The 19,077-nt window shown below is 60.4% G+C and overlaps 1 protein-coding gene across 4 annotated transcripts; it reads left to right on the top strand.

Moving 5' to 3' along the window:
• The first annotated feature begins 4,987 nt into the window (after window positions 1–4,987).
• LOC137456826 (electroneutral sodium bicarbonate exchanger 1-like) lies at window positions 4,988–16,335 on the top strand. Of its 4 annotated transcripts, XM_068168472.1 has the most exons (24): window positions 4,988–5,539; window positions 6,184–6,262; window positions 6,429–6,497; window positions 6,963–7,098; window positions 7,337–7,497; window positions 7,827–7,958; window positions 8,085–8,173; window positions 8,305–8,462; window positions 8,801–8,888; window positions 9,143–9,289; window positions 9,456–9,547; window positions 10,008–10,182; window positions 10,336–10,469; window positions 11,008–11,253; window positions 11,355–11,460; window positions 11,649–11,810; window positions 12,441–12,554; window positions 12,914–13,075; window positions 13,407–13,658; window positions 14,006–14,074; window positions 14,619–14,792; window positions 14,884–15,018; window positions 15,423–15,511; window positions 16,024–16,335. In XM_068168472.1, exons 1-24 carry the CDS (start codon window positions 5,492–5,494, stop codon window positions 16,076–16,078), a joined length of 3,072 nt encoding a protein of 1,023 aa, XP_068024573.1. In that variant the 5' UTR covers window positions 4,988–5,491; the 3' UTR covers window positions 16,079–16,335. The 4 variants fall into 4 exon arrangements, with proteins under 4 accessions (XP_068024573.1, XP_068024571.1, XP_068024574.1 ...); XM_068168469.1 differs by lacking the exon at window positions 4,988–5,539 and having other exon boundaries at window positions 5,608–6,262; XM_068168470.1 differs by lacking the exons at window positions 4,988–5,539; window positions 15,423–15,511 and having other exon boundaries at window positions 5,606–6,262.
• The last annotated feature ends 2,742 nt before the right edge of the window (window positions 16,336–19,077 follow it).

Genomic DNA, 19,077 nt, shown 5'->3' with positions numbered 1-19,077 from the left:
TTCCTAGGCAATGTGTGCAGCGCCAATGGATCCTGGGCACAGCTCAGCTCAGCTCCGAATCCCAGCGAGGGCTTTCCCCCACTGGTGAGGAGCTCCAGCCCCCGGGGGCAGGAACGGAGCCTTCTGACCTGTCCCCCAGAGGGAGGGGAAGGCAGTTTAGCGCCTTTGTCTTCCCCGATCAAACCTCCGCTGATGGAGGTGGGGGAAGGGGGGGTTGGAGCCCCCCATAACGCCCCGAGCCCGCAGGCTCTCTCCTCACCTGCCCCGGGGCTCGGCCTGCCGGAGCCACCCCTTGGCGTGGCGCTGCGCGGCCGAGCTCGGCGCCAGGGCCGTGCCGGACGCAGGAGGCGGCACCGGCAGGGCACACGTGGGCAGCAGGGCAGAAGAGCAGCAGGGCAGACCGGGCTCTGCTCCCTTCCTGCAAGCCGCTCGGGTGTTGGCCTCCCCTCCTGTGTGAAGAGCTGAAGCAGTCTCCTCCCGGCCGACAGTCTCCCTGCCACGGGGGCAATGCTCAAGCTACACCTTGCAACCCCCCAGCCCATAGCCACCTGAGCTTTGGCCCTGCCTGGGGACAAGCCCATGGCAGGAGGGTTCGTGCACCCATCCCAGATGGGCACGGGGCGCTTTTGGCAGACACCAAAAGCCTGGAGCCAGGCTGAGCCCGCAGCAAGGTGGAGGGCTCTGCAAGGGGACCTTTTCTGCTGGCTTGTCCTGATGAACAGAAAATTCTCATTAACAGAATAACAGAGTTGATAAGAATTGTCTGCTTGTTAGCTGAGTACTGGAATGCAGGGAGGGGGAGAGGGGTTGGCAGACAGCCTTTGCATAGATAAGCAGTAACAGGATTTGTCAGTGATTCACTTCTGTTAGTCTGGGACAAGATGATCTTTTGTATAAGAGAAAGGACACCTGGATGCTCTGTATACTTCTGCTATTTTAGATAGACAAGCTTTGTATAGCTAGGAAGCACCTGGACTTTTCTGTGAAATATTAACATCCCTCTGTCATTACAGACAGATAACTTTCTGTATAAAAGTTTGCCCAAAACTCTCTGAAGGTACACAGGTCTTTTGAAATGATTCTGCCTGTGTCAGGCGCCAGAATAGAAGCATGATACAAGAAACTTACTGAGTCTCTTGTGTGTCTTTCTCTAAGTCATTCCTGCCAGGCTCCGCAGCCACCCGACTCAGTAAGCTGTGCCTGGGCTGAGCCCAAAGCCCAAGGACTTCCCCCAAAACCTGAAGAGAGCACAAGAACCATCTCTGCTTAACAGCTCCTTCCTGCAGAGCTGCAGGGAAATGGCAGGAGGAGAAGGAATCTTCCTGCTTTCCTGCCAGCTGCTGCCAGCGTGCCAGGGAAGAGACTTTGTGAGGACAGAGGTGAAGAAAAACACTTCCAGGGAAAAAGAAGGAAGAAGGAGGAAGAAAGGAGGCAGCAGCCCCAGGGCACAGTCTCCAGGCCTCCCCTGGCCTCTCCTGTCACTGCACAGCAGATTCAAAGGTGCAGTTCGAAGAGCTCCCTTACCCTCAGCTCACAGCCGGGGACAAGGGGAGGACAGTTCTGCATTCTGCAGCTTCCAGGGCGGTGGCAGAGCCAAAGCAAAGCCACAAGCAAGAAACATACAACCAAATGATGTAGATGTGGCCTTCAAGATCATCTAGATGCAAGCCCCTGCCATGGGCAGGGACCCCTCCCACCAGCCCCGGCTGCTCCAGGCCTCATCCAGCCTGGCCTGCAACCCCTCCAGGCAGGAGGCAGCCACAGCCTCCCTGGGCAGCCTGGGCCAGAGTCTCCCCAGCCTCACTCTCAACAATTTCTTCCTCCTCTCCACTCTCAATCTCTCCTCTCCCAGCTCAAAGCCATTGGCCCTGGGCCTGGCCCTCCCAGCCCTTGTCCAGAGTCCCTCCCCAGCTCTCCTGGAGCCCCTTCAGGCACTGGAGGGCTGCTCTAAGGTCTTGCTGGGGCCTTCTCCAGGCTGAACAGCCCCAACTCTCCCAGCCCTGCCCCATAGGGAAGGTTCTGCAGCCCTCTGGTATCTTTGTGGCCTCCTCTGGACCTGCTGCAGCAGTTCAACATCCAGAAGAAAGTGGAGAATGCATCAAAGGCAGCAGAGAACAATTTTGTGTTTGGAAGCAAGAGAAGGAGAGCAGGAATCAGAGAGTGCTCCGGGTGCCGCAGGGCTGGCAGCCCTTCTGCCACTGCTGCACCACAGCAGCACACACAGGGACACACTGAGGCTCAACACCAGCAGCCTCCCTCTGCCTGCAAAGTGCCCCTCCCTGTGCTGCTCTGGAGCTGCTCAGTGCCAGCAATGCAGCCAGGCTCACTGACAACATCCTCAGGGCTTTATTGGGAATGCTCCACATCACCACAAGCTGCTTCTGCCCACCTCTGTGCTGGCACATCCCACAGCCACATTGCCACTCCTCTCCTTCAAGGGCTTGGAGCCTGCCAGCTGCTTCCAATGTTCCTGAGCAGTTTTAGACTTCTATCCCCTCAGACCTCAGGCTGCTTTTGGTGGTGCTGCTGGCAGCATTCTACACAGTGCTTTCCACCCTCTCAGGCCAGATAGGAATTATAGCAGGAGCAGCCCTGCAAGAGTCCATCATGAGTTCTGGTCAGGGTCAGAGCCCTGCCATCCCCCCCTGCAGCCTTGCCCACACATTTGATTGTGCCACCACTGTGACTGCTGCTTCCTGTGGGATGCTCCACCCCAAAGATGCAAGTGGAGCAAACCACAGCAGACACCTCCCAGCTCCTCTTGCTGCCACCGCTCCCAGGCTTCCCCTGGGGAGGAGCAGCAGAGGTGGCACTTGAGGAGGGAGCAGCTGCTGCTGTGGCCACCAAAAGTGGGGCAGTGGCCAGCAGGGCTCACTTGCCTGACTGCCACTGATCACAGCCCCACTCTGCTCTCTCTAGGGAGCCACCCAGTTGGTTATGATCTGAGCTCTCCCCCACGATGTGGCAGCCTCTGCCCTCCTGGGTGTGCAGCCTCTGCCCTCCTGGGTGTGCAGCCTCAGCCAGGGAGCACACACACAGGCTCGGGGCTGCCCCTGGGCAGCAGGAGTGGGGCAGGAGATGTGGGGGGTCTGATGGTGAGGCTGGGTGGGTGCAGGGCAGCATCTTGGCACGCAGGCTGCAGGGCTGCCTGAGGCGTGGGTGGCTCTGTGTGTCCATGCAGAGCTCTGGGAGTCCTTTGGCCTCTGTGTGTGCGTGAGGGGCAGGGGAGCTGTGCGTGGAGCACGCAGAGCTGTGTCTGTGCCTCTGTGTGGGGGAAGGATCTGTGTCATGGACTCAGAGGAGCGGGTGGGGTGCCAATAAACCTTTCAAATCAAGTCCAAGCATGGCCCAGCACTGCCGCATGTGCCTCAGCACCATCGCTGCTGTGTCATGGGCTGAGGCTTAAGCCTTGAGCAAAGGACAGAGAGGAGCTCCAGGAGGTGCAGAGGGGTCCAGGTGTGAACAGGATGTTTGTAACCTTTGGGTATTTCATTCCCATCACTCTGTTCTCTGCCTCTATTTCAGCTGGCAGCCAGCCCAGCTCTTGCCTCTTCCCTTCCCTCTCTTCTCCCTGGATGCAGGCAGCTTCCTTCTCTGCTGTGGGGGGAGGATGGTTCCAGGCTTGGCTGTGCCCTTCAGGGCCAGACCAGGCCTTAGCTGTGGCCTTCAGGGCCAGACAACATTTTCCCTGTGCAGTTTTGTGCCTGAAAATAGTGTGGCCAGCAGGAGCAGGGAAGTCCTTGTGCCCTGTGCTCAGCACTGCTGAGGCCACACCTGGAGTCCTGTGTCCAGCTCTGGGCTCCTCAGGTCAGGAAAGAGGTTGAGCTGCTGGAAGGTGTCCAGAGAAGGGCAAGAAAGCTGGGGAGGGGTCTGGGGCACAGCCCTGTGAGGAGAGGCTGAGGGAGCTGGGGTTGCTTAGCCTGGAGAAGAGGAGGCTCAGGGGAGACCTTCTTGCTCTCTCCAGCTCCCTGCAGGGAGGCTGTGGCAAGGTGGGGGTTGGGCTCTGCTCCCAGGCCCCCAGCAGCAGAACAAGAGGACACAGTCTCAAGCTGTGCCAGGGGAGGTTCAGGCTGGATGTTAGGGAGAAATTCTTCCCAGCCAGAGAGATTGGCCCTGGGGATGTGCTGCCCAGGGAGGTGGTGGAGTCCCCATCCCTGGAGCTGTTCAAACAAGGCTTGGATGTGCCACTTGGAGCCACGGTTTAGTTGTCATGAGGTGCTGGGTGACAGCTTGGTCTTGATGCTCCTTGAGGTCTCTTCCAACCTTATTGATTCTATGCTTCTCCTCTGGGGGGAAGGGTCAGAGCCCTGGGGCTTATGGCAAACCCCAGCTTTAGCTGCCCCCCAGCACACTTCCCACTGGAAGTGACAGAGTCAGACAAGCTGCGAGGAGCGAAGGCAACGTCCCAGAGAGATTTGCTTTCTTTAACCACTGTGAAAGGCATTTGAGAGCCTTTAGAGCCTGCCCCAGTGCCCATGGAGCCCAGACACCATGGCAGTGCCATCCTGCCCTGTCAGCTGCTGCCCCAGCACCAAGTGCTGCCTCACGTGGGGCTGGGTGCTGCCCCATGGCTGGTTGCTGCCTCACAGCTGGGTGCTGCCCCACGGCTGGGTGCTGCCCCACAGCTGGGTGCTGCCCCATGGCTGGTTGCTGCCTCACAGCTGGGTGCTGCCCCACGGCTGGGTGCTGCCCCACAGCTGGGTGCTGCCCCATGGCTGGGTGCTGCCTCACAGCTGGGTGCTGCCCCATGGCACTGGGTGCTGCCCCATGGCTGGGTGCTGCCCCTGGCTGGGTGCTGCCCCATGGCTCTGGGTGTTGCCCCATGGCTGGGTGCTGCCCCATGGCTGGGTGCTGCCCCATGGCACTGGGTGCTGCCCCATGGCTGGGTGCTGCCCCATGGCACTGGGTGCTGCCTCTGTGACAGGGGAAAGAAGAAGGGTTGAGAGTTGTGGATTTGTGTGGCTCAGTTGGAGTTTTCCTGTAGGAAACGCTGCCTGTGCAGTCTGTGTGCCCTCAGTGTCTCCCTAGGGCACCAGGGGCAGCAGTGCCAGCCCAGCACATGCCCACACGGCCCCACAGGCTGTGCCAGGCTCTGCCCCTGGCCCGGCTGCCTGGGCAGCCGCACTCAGGCCAGGCTGGCAGCGCTGTGTGGGCACAGGTCCTGGCCCTGCCCCAGCCACCCTGCCCTGTGGGAAGCCCTTGGTGCTGGGGGGCAGGCAGCAGCTCTCCTCTTGCCCTCCCAGCCCCTCCCTGCTCCCTGGCAGCAGATCTCAGCCCCTATGGAACAAAGGCAAACCAGGCCCTTAGGACTCCCACTGCCCAGATTATGAGGTCACCATGGGGCATCTCTGTCTCCACGGTGTTGGTGCTCCCTGGCAGCCACTTGAGCTTCAGCTCCTCTCCGTGAGGCCTGCTCTGGTGTGCTGGGGGAATCTGCCCCTTGGTTGCTCTCAAGGTGCAATTCTCTGCCAAGGCAGCCAGCGAGGCGAGGATGGACGAGAACGGAGGATACCAAATGGCCTCCCTGAAGGAGTTACTGGTAGCATGGCTGGGGCTCTGCCCAGGGGCCCAGCATCCCCCCCAGACAGGGCAAAACTCTCCCCCACAGCCCAGAGGCATTTCCCCAGGGGGCAGAGGCATGGGCAGGAGGAGATGCTTTGCCCTGCTCTGCTTCGGCCTCGCTGCTCAGAGCAAGGAGGGGATGGGAAGGAAAACCTCCTGCAAGCCAAAGCTCCTACAAACCTCTCTCCAGCTCCCTGGGAGGAGGCTGGAGTGAGGCTGGTGTTGGTCTCCTCTCCCCAGCAACTAGTGACAGGATGGGAGGGAATGGGCTTCAGTGGTGCCAGGGGAGGTGTAGATTGGGCACGAGGAAAACTTCTCTCCCGAGAGGTCAGGCACTGGAACAGGCTGCCCAGGGAGCTGGTGGAGTTGCCATCCCTGCAGCTGTTCAGGAAGCTGTAGATGGGGTGCTTCAGGACACAGTTTAGTGGGCCTGGCAGCTGGCTTCTGCTTGCACTCGGGAACCTTAAAGGGCTTTGGCAGCCTTCCTTCACTCCACGGGTTTGGGTTTTCCTGGAGGAGGGGGCATGCAGAAATGTGACCCTGGGGGACTTGTGTGGCCACAGGGGTGGAGGAGGTAAAGGACCTCTAGAGAGCTTTGCCCCTCTTCTCCTTGCTGAGCAGGAATACGACGAAGAGGCGGTGATTGACCAGGGCAAATGGAGCAGCACTGCCAGCTTCCACTCTGAGCATCAGTTGCAAAGTAAGGCTGCAGAGAGAGCCTGGCAGAGGAGCCAGCAGCCCAGTGCCTTCTCCCAAGGCACCAAGGTGGTGCTTCCTCCTGGGCAGGGCTGCTCTGGCTGAACAGTGGCACTGCCTCCCCCATCTCTGCAGCATCAAGAGCTCTGCAAGTGACTCTTCTCTTGCAGGCCACCGTGCCCGGGACGTGGGGAGGAGGCGGGTGATGAGAAGCCGATCCCCCAGCTGTGGCAGGCAGGGTGAGTGCCCCCAGGCTGTTCCCTGAGCTCCTTGGGCTGTGTGCACCTGGGGGCTTCTGCAAGCAGCTCCCTGTGCCTGGCTTGTGTGGCTTGCTGCCCTCCCGAGGGAAATGGCAGCGTTTAGCAAGGCCTCCCTTCGCCAGGCTTTGCTCAGGAGGGGCTGGCAAGGCAGTGCCATGCATCATGGACTGAGGCTCCTCTTCCTGGGAGGCATCCTGGCCTTAAAAATGGCCCTGTGGGGAAGGGAAGGGAAGGGAGGCTGCCCACCCTGAGTCAGAGGTGGAGCAGATGCTGCTCCTGCTCCATGGCTCTGTGCAAGCCTGGGCAGAGGAGGAGTCCAGGGGAGAGGAGCCAGCCCAGCATCTGTGGCTGAGCTGGTGCTGAGCTGGTGGTCCCTTGGCATGAGAGCAGGACAGAGCTGGTTCAGGCAGGCTGAGAGCACAGAGCTTTGTCTTCTGCCCCCAGCCAGCCCAGCCCAGCGGGTGCAGGCCATCCTTGGGAGCCAGGAGGACGAGCAGCATGCTCCCCACAAACTCTTCTGCCAGATGGCTGAGCTCTGCGTGGCAGAGGGTGAAGCTGCTGAGTGGAAGGATGCAGCAAGGTAAAGCCCTGCTGCTGGCAGCGGTGCCAGAGGAGCCCTGGGCCAGCAGCGCTCAGAGCTCTTCTTTCCTCCCTGAGGGAAGCAAAGCTCTCACAGCTGCTGCTGCTGCTGCTGCTGCTGCTGCTGCTGCTGCTGCCAGGAGCCTTCTTCTCTTGCTACCCCACAGCTCTCTCCAAGGGCTGCCAAAGCTGGGGGCACTTTTCCCATCCCTGGGGCTGATCACATCCTGTGTCTGCAGGTGGTTCAAGTTTGAGGAGGACCTGGAAGATGGCAGTGAATGCTGGAGCAAGCCCTACGTGGCCACACTCTCCCTGCCCAGCCTCTTGGAGCTGAGGAGCTTGATCAGCAGTGGCACAGTGCTGCTGGACATTGGTGCCAGCAGCATGGAAGAGATTGCAGGTAGCCTGCATTCTGTGTCCCTCTGGCAACAGCCCAACTCAGCTGCCTCTGGTGCCCTTCCCTCCCCAGTCAAACCCTGCCCCAATGGCAGGCTCCTACCCAGGAGTCCTGCTGTGGGTTTAAGCAGAGGCTGGGTGCCCAACCCTGGCACTGGGCTTTGCCTGCAGGGTGGGCTCCTCTTGGAAGCAATGTGTGGGGTTAGAGAAGCGACTGCAGAGCATTCTCCAGCCAAAGAGAAGCAGGAGTCAGGGCTTGGCAGGTCGCTCGTCGAAACAGGGCTGGGACTGGGGGTGTCTGCTCTGATGGCTTCTTTCCCTCTGCCCCCCCAGATGCCATCCTGCACCAGCAGGGACAGAGCTCAGGGCTTGATGAGCAGGCACGGGCGAGAGTGCGAGAAGTGCTTCTGCTGCAGCATCAGAGCAAGGAGAGGAAGAGCTTCCTGGCCAGGGCTGTGGCCCGAGGTGAGCTGTTCTCCAGGGCTCTGACAGCTGCTGAAGGCTTCTGCAGGGCTTGGGTCCCAGCAGGCTCACCCTGGCAGAGCCCTGGCAACCTGCCCACCTCTCCAAGTGCCTTTGTTCCCCTGCCAGTGTCAGCGCTCAGCCCTCAGCCTTCTGCAGACGCTGCTGTGGCTGAAGGAGAGAGGAAGCAGGAGAGCTCCACAATGGCTCTAGGCAAGGTGAGAGCCCTGCAGCTTTCTTCTGCCTTCAGGGCCAGATTGGCTCTGGCCAGGTGGCCCCAGGGAGGGCTGCAGAGCGTCGAGGGCTTTGCTCTCGGGGCAGCTGCCTGAGGATTGCTTCTTGTGCCCAGGAGGAGCTGCGCTTGCTGAAGAGGATTCCCAGCGGGGCCGAAGCCTGCAGCCTGCTCGTAGGGGAGCTGGGGGCCCTTCAGCAGCCCCTGCTGGCCTTTGTCCGCCTGGCCCAGGCTGTGCTGCTCCCGGGGCTGACCCAAGTGCCCATCCCAACCAGGTCTGAGTGAGAAGCACACAGCTTTGCTTTCCCAAGAGCCCCACGCCACGGCATCCAACTCCACGCACCAGTGGGGCTGCCAAGGGAACAAGCCCCCCCCTTCCCCCCATCTCCTTGCCTTTGTGTCTCCCTTCCCTGCTGGAGCTTTGGTAGCCACCAGCCCATCTGAATGGCCCTTGGCCCAGACTGAGTGTGGGATCGATTCTGATGAATTTGGGAGTCGCTGCCTGTGTGTCCCCGCTGGAGCCAGACTCTGGTCTGGCAGCTCCTGGGGCTTTCCTTGGGTGCTCTTTGAGCAAGGACACCTTCTCCTGCCTCATGTTGCTTTTCTTGCCCAGGTTCCTGTTTGTTTTGCTGGGGCCAGCAGGAAAAGCCCAGCAGTACCACGAGGTCGGCAGGGCCATGGCTACTCTGATGACTGATGAGGTACCAGCAGATAAGGGAGCTCTGGGTCACCTCTGGCTTTAGGCTAAAGGCCGTGGGGTGCCCCTGGGGATGGGGACCTCGTGCAGGAGACCATTGCACCTCCCAGAGTGGGCAGGTGTTTGCTGTGGGGGAATGCTGCCTGCCCCCAGCAGGAACGATGGGGAAGATTCTCCTGCATTTAGGCAGGAGCTGATTGCCCTGGAGAGGGCATCCAAGGCGGGCTGTCCTCTCAGCAGCTTGCCTCCTGCTGGCAGGTCTTCCAAGAAGTTGCCTATAAAGGCAGGAAGCCAGGGGACCTGCTGGCTGGCCTGGCAGAGTTCCTGGAGCAGGTGAAGGTCTTGCCAGCAGGCCAGTGGGATCCCTCCATCCGAATCAAGCCCCCGGAAAAGGTCCCTCCCCAGGTGGGTGCCGCAGGGCGGGAGGCGGGAGGGGCAGGGGCAGCACGGCAGCGCGGCTGGGGATGTGCTGAGGGGGCCAGGCTCTCCAGGTGCCCCTCTGCCAGTCCCAGAGCCAGAGCAGGAGGAACGGTGACAGGTGGGCATCTGTACCTTGCTCCCATTTCCCCAGGAGAAAAGGAAGGTGCCAGGAGCTGCGGGTGGCAGTGCTGCGCCGAGCGAGCCGGCGAGACACACTGGGCCGGAGCTGGAGTGGACAGGAAGGTGATCTGAGCTTCCCCTGGCTGGCCTTGGTTCTGCTGGCCTTGGAAACTGAGGCTGCAGCTGCCCTTCCGGCAGGGCTCTGGCCTTAGCTGCTTCAGGCAGGGGCTGCACAGCACCACCTCGGTGCCCTGGGCCCGGCAGGGGGAGAGGTGGGCGGCTGGGCTCAGGCGCAGCGGCATCGCCCCTGCTTTGCTGGATTTGGGGTGGGGGCAGAGGGGTAGAGACCCCCAGGGAGAGCACTGCTGCTGCTGAGGGGCAGAGGGGAGGGGCTCTGGGCCGAGGCCTGCTTGTGCTGCAGGAGCTCTCCTGCCTGCCTCCCTTTCTCCTGGGTATAAAGCAGGCTCCAGCAGACTTGTGCTTTGCAGCCCTGCAAGTCGCTCTGAGCTTGTGGCTGCCCTTGTGCAGCAGAGAGCTCCACAGCCCCTCCCGCAGCACACTCAGCCTCCCTTCTTGCCTCCAGGTTCTGCGGAGGTTTCATCCAGGACGTGAAGCGCAAAGTGCCCTGGTTCTGGAGCGACTTTCGGGACGCCTTCAGCCTGCAGTGCCTGGCGTCCGTCCTCTTCCTCTACTGCGCCGGCATGTCCCCTGTCATCACCTTCGGCGGCCTGCTGGGGGAGGCGACCGAGGGCTGCATGGTGAGCAGCTCTCTCTGCTGGCTGGCAGGGCAGAGGGAGGGCCCACCCCACCCTCGGGCACAAGTCCCTGCTGCGCTCACTTGGCTTTGCTGGGGGGTGTGGGCTTGCCCTGCATGATCTCCTTAGTGCCTGCTGCCTCTCTCCCCCGGGCAGAGTGCCATGGAGTCCCTGATGGGTGCCTGCCTGTGCGGCGTGGTCTATTGCCTCTTTGCTGGGCAGCCTCTCACCATCCTCGGCAGCACCGGACCCATCCTTGTCTTTGAGAAGATCATCTACCACTTCTGCAAGTAAGGCTGGCTGCCACAGCCAGGGGCTGGCAGAGGCTGCAGCAGGAGACAGGGAGGAGGAAAAGATGCTTGGGCCGTGCTGTTCCGGGTGGCACTTGTGAGGTCTCAGTTGTCTCCGGTGTCAGAGCTGTTGCAGGCTGCTGCTGCTTTACTAGGTGGTGGTGCAGGGGCTCTGGAGGGCGGAGACGGGGAGTCGTGGGGGTGGGTTGGCAGCAGGTGACTGGGCACAAACCCAGCCAGCGCTGGTGTTCGGGCATGAGAGTGAGGTGAGACCACAGCACCTCCCACAGCCGGCGCCTGACCTCCACTAGCCCCCAGGGCCTTAACCCAACTGCTGCTAAGTCCTTGGCCTCTCCTCGCGCGGGTCCAGAGCCCAGGCTGCAGCCCCGAGGCTGTCTGTGGCACTTGCTGGAGACTGCCTCCCCCCCGCCCCCAGCCTGGCCACGCTCCTAAACTGCTCTGAGGTTTGCCCAGGGCAGGCAGAGCTGGCAGCCCCTTGCTGGCCTCTCCCCCTTCCCACCTGGCTTTGGTTCCCCAGGGAGCAGGCGCTCTCCTACCTGTCCCTGCGGGCGTGCATCGGGCTCTGGACCACCTTCTTCTCCCTGGTGCTGGTGGTGACCGACGCCAGCTCCCTGGTGCGCTACATCACTCGCTTCACCGAGGAGACCTACGCCTCCCTCATCTGCCTCATCTTCATCTACGAGGCTCTGGAGAAGCTGAGTCAGCTGCGAGTCACCTACCCTGTGCACACGCCCGGCGCCCTCGCCAGCTACACCAACTCCAGGTGAGTGCTGCCCTGCTAAAGGCTGCTGCCTCTGGCCAGGAGCTCAGGGCTGCCTCTCCTTTGCCTTTTCCTTACCCCTCTCCTGGCTTCTCTCCTGCCAGCTGCGAGTGTGTGGCACCAGCCCAGCCCAGCCTCGAAACCCTGCGTTTCTGGGAGAGCAGCAAGCTCGACGTGCCTGGCATCGCCTGGCACAACCTCACCGTGACTGTGAGTGCCCCGAGCCACTGCTTCCTCGTGCCGCCGCCAGGGGGCATCCCCCCGGTGCACAAGGCAGAGCCCTTGCGCTGCGGAGGGGCTGCCAAGCGTGCTGCTGCCAGATCCTCCTCACCCCCTCCTTACCCAGCGTGTCCTGGCCACACCTTCACCGCCTGTGTCCCGACTCTCTGTCTCTCCAGGAGTGCCGGCACTTGCGGGGAGAGTTCCGAGGCCCTGCCTGTGGGCCCCATGGCCCCTACGTGCCTAATGTCTTCTTCTGGTGCTGCATCCTCCTCTTCTCCACCTTTGCCCTGGCCAGCTTCCTGAAGAACCTGAGGAGCAGCCCTTTCTTCACCACCAAAGTAGCAACAGTCTCCACCCTCCTTTCCCCAAGCAGTCTCCACCACCACTTGGTCAAGCTGGGAAATGCCAAGCTGGAAGAGAAGCTCTGCACCGCCTCGGATTCCCCCCCCCGGCCCCCCCCCCCCGCTGCTTTCTGTGGATGAAAACGGCTCACAGCCTTTCCCACCTGTCCTACCCCCTACCCCAGGGCCCCTTCTGTGTTCTCTGTCTTCCCTTTCGGGGGGGGGAAATTGGGTCTTCCACAGTTAGCTTTGGTTTACCCCCACCCCCCAACCCGTGCCTTGCCTGCTCGGGGGCAAAGTTGTTTCAAACGCAGAGCTGCCCTGGACAAAGCCCCAACTGCTCCCCCTGAGGCAGGAAGGGAGCTGCAGAGCCTTATGCTATCGTGGCTGCAGTGGCAATAGATCTGCTAAAGGCTTGAATTCCAGCAGCCCTTGCCCACTTCATTCAGCTCTTCCCATGCCTGGGCCCAGCTCTCACAGCCACAGCATGTCGGCAAGGGAGGAGGCTGCAGGCGCTGCGGGGGGATTTGCTGCCCCGGCCTTGGGGGTGTCGATGGCCCCAGCTTCTCCGTGCCCCGGTGTGGCCCCGCTGGCAGTGCCCCCCTCAGCTCTGTTCTTCTCCCCTAGGTGCGCTCCCTCATCAGTGACTTTGCTGTTTTCCTCACCCTGGTCACCATGGTGCTGACCGACTACCTGGTTGGGATCCCCTCGCCCAAGCTCCACGTGCCCAGTGAGATCAAGGTAATGAGGCTGCCTGGCTTGGAACTGGCTTCAGCCCTCGGGGCTGCCGCAAGGGAGGGGATGGCAGGGCAGGCTGGGGCTGGGCCTGCAGGACATGCTGCTGCTCTGCCCATCTCCTCCTGTGCCTCCAAGGCACGCTTTCTTTCTGGAAATGAGAAGGCAGCCCCAAAGCTGGGCACCTCCAGGAGAAGTAGCTGCAGGTGCCTGCAGAGAGGCCGCCGGCACTGCTGGAGCCCACCAGAGAGGGTGACCTGAAGCCAAGGCTGGGAGATGCTGTGCCTCAGGAGGGGAGAGGCAAAATGCAAGGCAGGGCAGTGTCTGGGCTGAGAGCTGCTGCTGAGGCCTGTGCTTTGCTGCAGCTGACCAGGGACGACCGCGGGTGGTTCATCAGCCCCCTAGGACCCAACCCCGTGTGGACAGTGTTCGCTGCGCTCATCCCAGCTCTGCTCTGCACCGTCCTGATCTTCATGGACCAGCACATCACGGTTGCTATCGTCAACAGGAAGGACCACAAGCTGAAGGTAAGAGGCTGCAAGAGATGAGCCCGTCCCGCCCCGCCCTGGGCTGCAGCCAGCATCGGGCTGGGTGGCAGGATGCTCTCCTGCAGCAGTGGTGCCCCAGGGAGCAAAGCCCAGGGCAGCTGAGACGAGCGCTCTGCTGCAGCAGCACATGGAGCTGGGTGCAGGAGGGAAGCGTGCTGTGCTTGTGAAGTGGTGGCGGCAGCCGCGGGAAGGAAGCCTTCTGCTGTGCTGCCAGGAGCGGCTCAAGCAGGGGCAGAGTCTGACTGCTGAGGCTGCCCTTGCTCTTGTGCTGTGGGCTGCTCTGCTCCTTCTTTTGCTGCCTTCCTTGCAGAAAGGATGTGGCTACCACCTGGACCTCTTTGTGGTGTCTGTGCTGCTGGGGGTGTGCTCCCTGATGGGCCTGCCCTGGTTTGTGGCTGCCACTGTGCTGTCCATCACCCACGTGAACAGCCTCAAGGTGGAGTCTGCCGGCTCAGCTCCAGGAGAGCAACCCAGGTTCCTGGGGGTGCGAGAGCAGAGAGTCACTGGCTTGATGGTCTTTGTGCTCATGGGCTGCTCTGTCTTCCTGACCTCGGTGTTAAAGGTGAGAGGGCAATGCCAAGCCCCGACCGGCACCGGCTTTGTGGCACTGACACACACACCTCCCAGCGCCTCTCCAGCCCCCGGGAGCTGTGGAGCGGAGGAGGAGGCGACCCCCGACCCTGGGGCTTGACCTGTGCCGGGAAGCAGCTTGGGCTTTGCTTTGCAGCCCTTCGGCCCCCACTGGGGTGCGCTGGAGGCGAGCGAGCGGCGCCCAGAGCTTTGGCTTCCAGCTGCCTTTCAGGGCCAGCCCTGCTGGGGGTTCAGGCGGCTGCGGGCAGTGCCCGCAGAGCAGGGTGCTGAGCCTGCCAGTGCCACGTCAGGCACAGACCGTTGCCTTCTCCTCCGCAGCTCATCCCCATGCCTGTGCTTTACGGCATCTTCCTCTACATGGGTGTGTCGTCGCTCCGAGGACTCCAGGTAGTGCCTCAGCGGCAGCCTGCAGCACGGCTGCTCCCTGCTGCCGCCTCTGCCCGGCAGCAAGGCCAACGCGGGGCCGCGGCAGAGGCTCTCTGCGAGCGCGCAGGGAAAGCCTTTGCTGTGAGGGAGAGGTGGGTGGGGGCCCAGGAGATCTCTGGGGCTGGGAGCAGCGGTTCCTCAGCGTGCTCGGGTCAGGGGCTAGGGCAGGGCAGGGTTTGCTCAGGTGGAAATGGGGGAACTCGGTGCCCAGGGAAGGCAGCTTCCACCGCTGCCGGCAGCGCTTGCAGGGGCATTCGGTGGGCCAGGAAAGGCAGAGAAGAGAGCCGCACGGAGGAAGGGCAGGTCGGTGGCAGCTCCCGTGGGCAAGCCGGCTGGTAGCTGGAGGGGAGGGAAAGTGGCTGCTGCTGCCCCCAGGAGGAGCGTCCAGAGCGGCTGCCAGGCCTTGTGCTTTCAAGCGGCATCCTGCAAAGAGCCTCCAGGTGTCAGCAGGGCCAGGAAGCTTCTGCGGTGCTAAGCTGGCAGCTCTTGGCCTGTGCCTTTGCAGTTCTTCAAGCGCTTGCTGCTGGTTCTGATGCCAAGCAAGCACCAGCCGGACTTCCTCTACCTGCGGCACGTCCCCCTGCGCAAGGTGCACCTCTTCACCTTCATCCAGGTCCTCTGCCTCACCCTGCTCTGCCTCATCAAGATGTCCCCTGCTGCCCTCATCTTCCCCCTGCTGGTAAGAGCTGCTGCTGCTCAGCAGGCCATGTCTGCAGCGAGGTGGAAGGCTCAGCTCTGGCCTCACCCTATCTCCCCTCCTGTCTGTGAAGGATTTGGCTCTGGTCTTGGTGCGGAAGGCGATGGACTTCTGGTTCTCCAAGCGGGAGCTCAGCCTGCTGGATGACCTTCTGCCGGAGAGGAGGAAGAAGGAGGAGAGTGCCAAGACTGAAGGCCAGCAAGAAGAGGTAAGGCCTGCTGGGTGCCCGGGGCTGGGCCTCTCCCTCAGGCTGGCAGGTTGCCTGTTCCTAGCACAGCTTCTCCTGACATGTTGGGAGACCATCAGAACTCCAAGGGAGCTGATCCTAAGGGCCTGGATCCCGCTTCAACCCCTTGAGTCAGCACTGAGCTTCCCCCTCGGGGAGCGTTCTCAGTCAGTCGTTTCTCATCAAGATGATGATTGTCCTTTTGCCAGGACAGTGCCTTTAACCCTCCCCAGGGGCTGGCAGCGAGCTCTGCACCCTGCTGCACTGCCAGCGGAAGCTGCCACGGCTCAGCAGCAGAGGGCAGCAGGCAGAGATGTTCCTGGCTCTTGAGTTTCTCTCTGCCCCGAGCCAAGGCAGCCAGCTTGATTTGTCCCCTTTCATGGCAGGAAACCATGGAAGCTGCTGGTCCCAATCCAGTTCAGCTGGAGCTGGGGAGCACAGGCGACTTGGATCCCCCAGAGCAAAGCAGGGAGAGGTAAAGCCCCAGCAAGGGCCAGGACCCCCAGCAAGATTAGCTGGGAGGTGTCTGCTGTGGTTTGCTCCACTTGCATCTTTGGGGTGGAGCATCCCACAGGAAGCAGCAGTCACAGTGGTGGCACAATCAAATGTGTGGGCAAGGCTGCAGGGGGGGATGGCAGGGCTCTGACCCTGACCAGAACTCATGCTGGACCCCAAAACTGGCATCATCAGGGACCTGAGAGTAGCTGCAGATCCTCCTTGTGAAAGAGGTGGAGCTGCAGGCAGGATCTGTGCCAGCTGTGGCTCAGGAGCCCAGTCCAGGGCTAAGCACCGAGAAGAGCCACTCCATGGAGCTGTTGCTCTGCAGCTCTCAGCCTTGCCCCTCACAACTCCTCCTCCAGCCAAGCCTCCCATGCTTCTGCTGGGCTTTGATTCTCCAGGTCCCCTGTTCCTCTTGCCAAGGCTGCTAATGCCCTTGGTGACCTCAGTTCCCCTCCCCACGACTGCCATGGAAATCCTCTCTTGCAGGGCTGCTCCTGCTGTAATCCTTATCCAGGCTGAGAGGGTGGGAAGCACTGTGTAGAAGGCTGCCAGCACCACCACCAGCAGCAGTCTGAGTTCTGGGGAGAAAGGAGCCGAGAACTGCTCAGGAGTGCCCGAAGCAGCTGGCAGACCCCATGCCCTTGAAGCAGAGGAGAACATCACAGGCTCCAGCCCTTCACACAGTGCTCCCTGCACCTTCCTCTGCTTCTGAACTCCAGTGTTTCAGACTCTCTTGTTATGAACTCTGTTGTTGTTGACTCTGTTGTTATAAACTTATAAACTATTGCTTATACACTTTCTTGTTTTAAACTTTGTTGTTAGGAACTCTACTGGTTCTAAACTCCATTGTTATAAGCTCTGGTGTTGGGAGCTCTGTTGCTTTAGACTCTGTTGCTTTAGACTCTGTTGTTAGACTCTGTTGTTGAGACAGAGATCAGGGACCATCAGGTTGAGTGCCTGTGGGTGAGAATTAGAGGGAAGACCGGCAGGGCAGACATCCTGGTTGGAGTCTGTTATAGACCACCCAACCAGGAGGAAGAAGTTGATGAAGCATTCTATAGGCAGCTAGAGGCTGTCTCAATCACCAGACCTTGTTCTCATGGGCGACTTCAACCTGCCTGACATCTGCTGGGATCTCAACACAGCAGAGAGAAGGCAGTCTGGGAGGTTCTGAGAGTGCATGGAGGACAGCTTCTCATCCCTGGTGCTGCAAGAGCCTAGCAGGGGCAAGGCTATGCTTGACCTCCTCTTCACCAACAGGGAAGGGCTGGTGGGGATGTGGTGGTTGGAGGGTGTTTGGGGTCCAGTGACCACGAGATAATTGAATTCTTGGGTTTTGGTCAAGCCAAGAGGGGCAGCAAGAAGACCTCCACTCTGGACTGCCGGAGGGCAGACTTCGGGTTACTCAAGGAACTAACTCAGAGGGTTCCTTGGGATAAAGCCCTTAAAAACAAAGGGGTCCAGGAGGGCTGGGCCTGCTTCAAGGAAGAATTGTTGAAGGCTCAGGGACAGGCTGTGCCAATGTGCCGGAAGATGAGCCGCCGGGGCAGCCGGCCAGCCTGGATGGGTAATGAACTCTTAATAGAGCTAAGGGAAGAAAAGAGGGTGTATCACCTTTGGAAGAGAGGGGAGGCAACCCACGGAATGTTTAAGGATGTTACTAAATCATGTAGGAAGAAAATTAGGGAGGCAAAAGCACATTTGGAGCTTAGCCTGGCCTCTGCTGTGAAGGACAACAAAAAGTCCTTCTATAAATACATTAATAGCAAGAGGAAGGGCAAGGACAACCTCCACTCCTTGGTTGACATGGAGGGGAACGTTGTAACAAAGGATGAGGAAAAGGCAGAGGTACTTAACACCTTCTTTGCCTCCATTTTTACTAGCAGGACAGAACATCTTCCAGACAGCTGGCCTGCAGAGCTGGCAGAAGGAGCCAGGGAGCAGCATAGTTCCCCCTGTGATCCAGGAGCAGGTAGTTTGAGCTCTCCTCAGCCGCTTGGATCCCCACAAGTCCATGGGACCGGATGAGATCCATCCTAGGGTGCTGAGAGAGCTGGCAGATGAGCTGGCCAAGCCACTCTCCATCATTTTCTAGCAGTCCTGGCTCACTGGGGAGGTCCCAGAGGACTGGAAGCTGGCCAGCGTGGTCCCCATCCACAAGAAGGGCCGGTTGGATGAGCCAGGGAATTCCAGGCCTGTCAGCCTGACCTCAGTGCCAGGGAAAATGATGGAGCAGTCATCCTGAGTGCAATCACACAGCACTTAGAGGATGGCCAAGGGATCAGGCCTAGCCAGAATGGATTTAGGAAGGGCAGGTCCTGCCTGACCAACCTGATCTCCTTCCATGCCCAGGGGACTGCCTGGTGGATGTGGGGCAGGCTGTGGGTGTAGTCTACCTGGACCTCAGCAAGGCCTTTGACACTGTACCCCACAGCAAGCTCCTGGCCAAGCTGTCAGCCCCTGGCTGGGACAGCAGCACTCTGAGCTGGGTTAGGAACTGGCTGGTGGCTGAGCCCAGAGAGTGGTGGTGAATGGTGCCACAGCCAGCTGGCAGCCAGGCACCAGTGGTGTGCCCCAGGGATCAGTGCTGGGCCCTGTGCTCTTTAACATCTTCATTGATGATCTGGATGAGGGCATTGAGTCTATCAGTAAATTTGCAGACAATACCAAGCTGGGGGCAGGAGTTGATCTGCTGGAGGGTAGAGAGGCTCTGCAGAGGGACCTTGCCAGGCTGCACAGATGGGCAGGGGCTAACAGGATGGCATTGAACAAGTCCAAGTGCCAGGGGCTGCACTTTGGCCACAGCAACCCCAGGTAGTGCTACAGGCTGGGGTCAGAGTGGCTGAGAGCAGCCAGATAGAGAGGGACCTGGGGGTACTGGTCGATGGTAGGCTGAACATGAGCCTGCAGTGTGCCCAGGCAGCCAATGGCATCCTGGCCTGCATCAGGAAGAGTGTGGCCAGCAGGAGCAGGGAGGTCATTCTGCCTCTGTACACTGCACTGGTTAGGCTGCACCTCAAGTCCTGTGTCCAGTTCTGGGACACTCAGTTTAGGAAGGAGGTTGACTTGCTGGAACGAGTCCAGAGAAGGGCAACGAAGTTGGTGAGGGGGTTGGAGCACAGCCCTGTGAGGAGAGGCTGAGGGAGCTGGGGCTGCTTAGCCTGGAGAGGAGGAGGCTCAGGGGTGACCTTATCACTCTCTACAACTACCTGAAGGGAGGCTGTAGACAGGCAGAGGTTGCTGTCTTCTCCCAGGCAGCCAGTACCAGAACAAGAGGACACAGGCTCAGGCTGTGCCAGGGAAGGTTCAGGTTGGATGTTAGGAAGAAGATCTACACAGAGAGAGTGATTGCCCATTGGGATGGGCTGCCTGGGGAGGTGGTGGAGTCGCCGTCATTGGAGGTGTTCAGGAGGAGACTTGATGGGGTGCTTGGTGCCATGGGTTAGTTGTTTAGGTGGGTTGGATTGGTTGGTGGGTTGGACACCATGATCTTGAAGGTCTCTTCCAACGTGGCTTGGTTTATTCTAAATAAAGGTTTAT

The sequence above is a fragment of the Melanerpes formicivorus genome, unplaced genomic scaffold, assembly GCF_026170545.1.
Source record: "Melanerpes formicivorus ecotype bairdi unplaced genomic scaffold, bMelFor1.0.p_v2 SCAF_139, whole genome shotgun sequence".
NCBI lineage: Eukaryota > Metazoa > Chordata > Aves > Piciformes > Picidae > Melanerpes > Melanerpes formicivorus.
Note: the sequence above shows the minus strand (reverse complement) of the source record. Positions and strands in the feature narration are given on the sequence as shown.

Excerpts from the sequence above, each read along its gene's own strand:
- LOC137456826 (XM_068168469.1), top strand. The coding sequence starts at position 5,962 with ATGGGGTGCTTCAGGACACAGTTTAGTGGGCCTGGCAGCTGGCTTCTG. Across the intron at positions 10,470-11,007 it reads ATCATCTACCACTTCTGCAA|GGAGCAGGCGCTCTCCTACC; the intron begins GTAAGGCTGGCT and ends TTGGTTCCCCAG. Across the intron at positions 15,019-15,422 it reads CTGAAGGCCAGCAAGAAGAG|GAAACCATGGAAGCTGCTGG; the intron begins GTAAGGCCTGCT and ends CTTTCATGGCAG.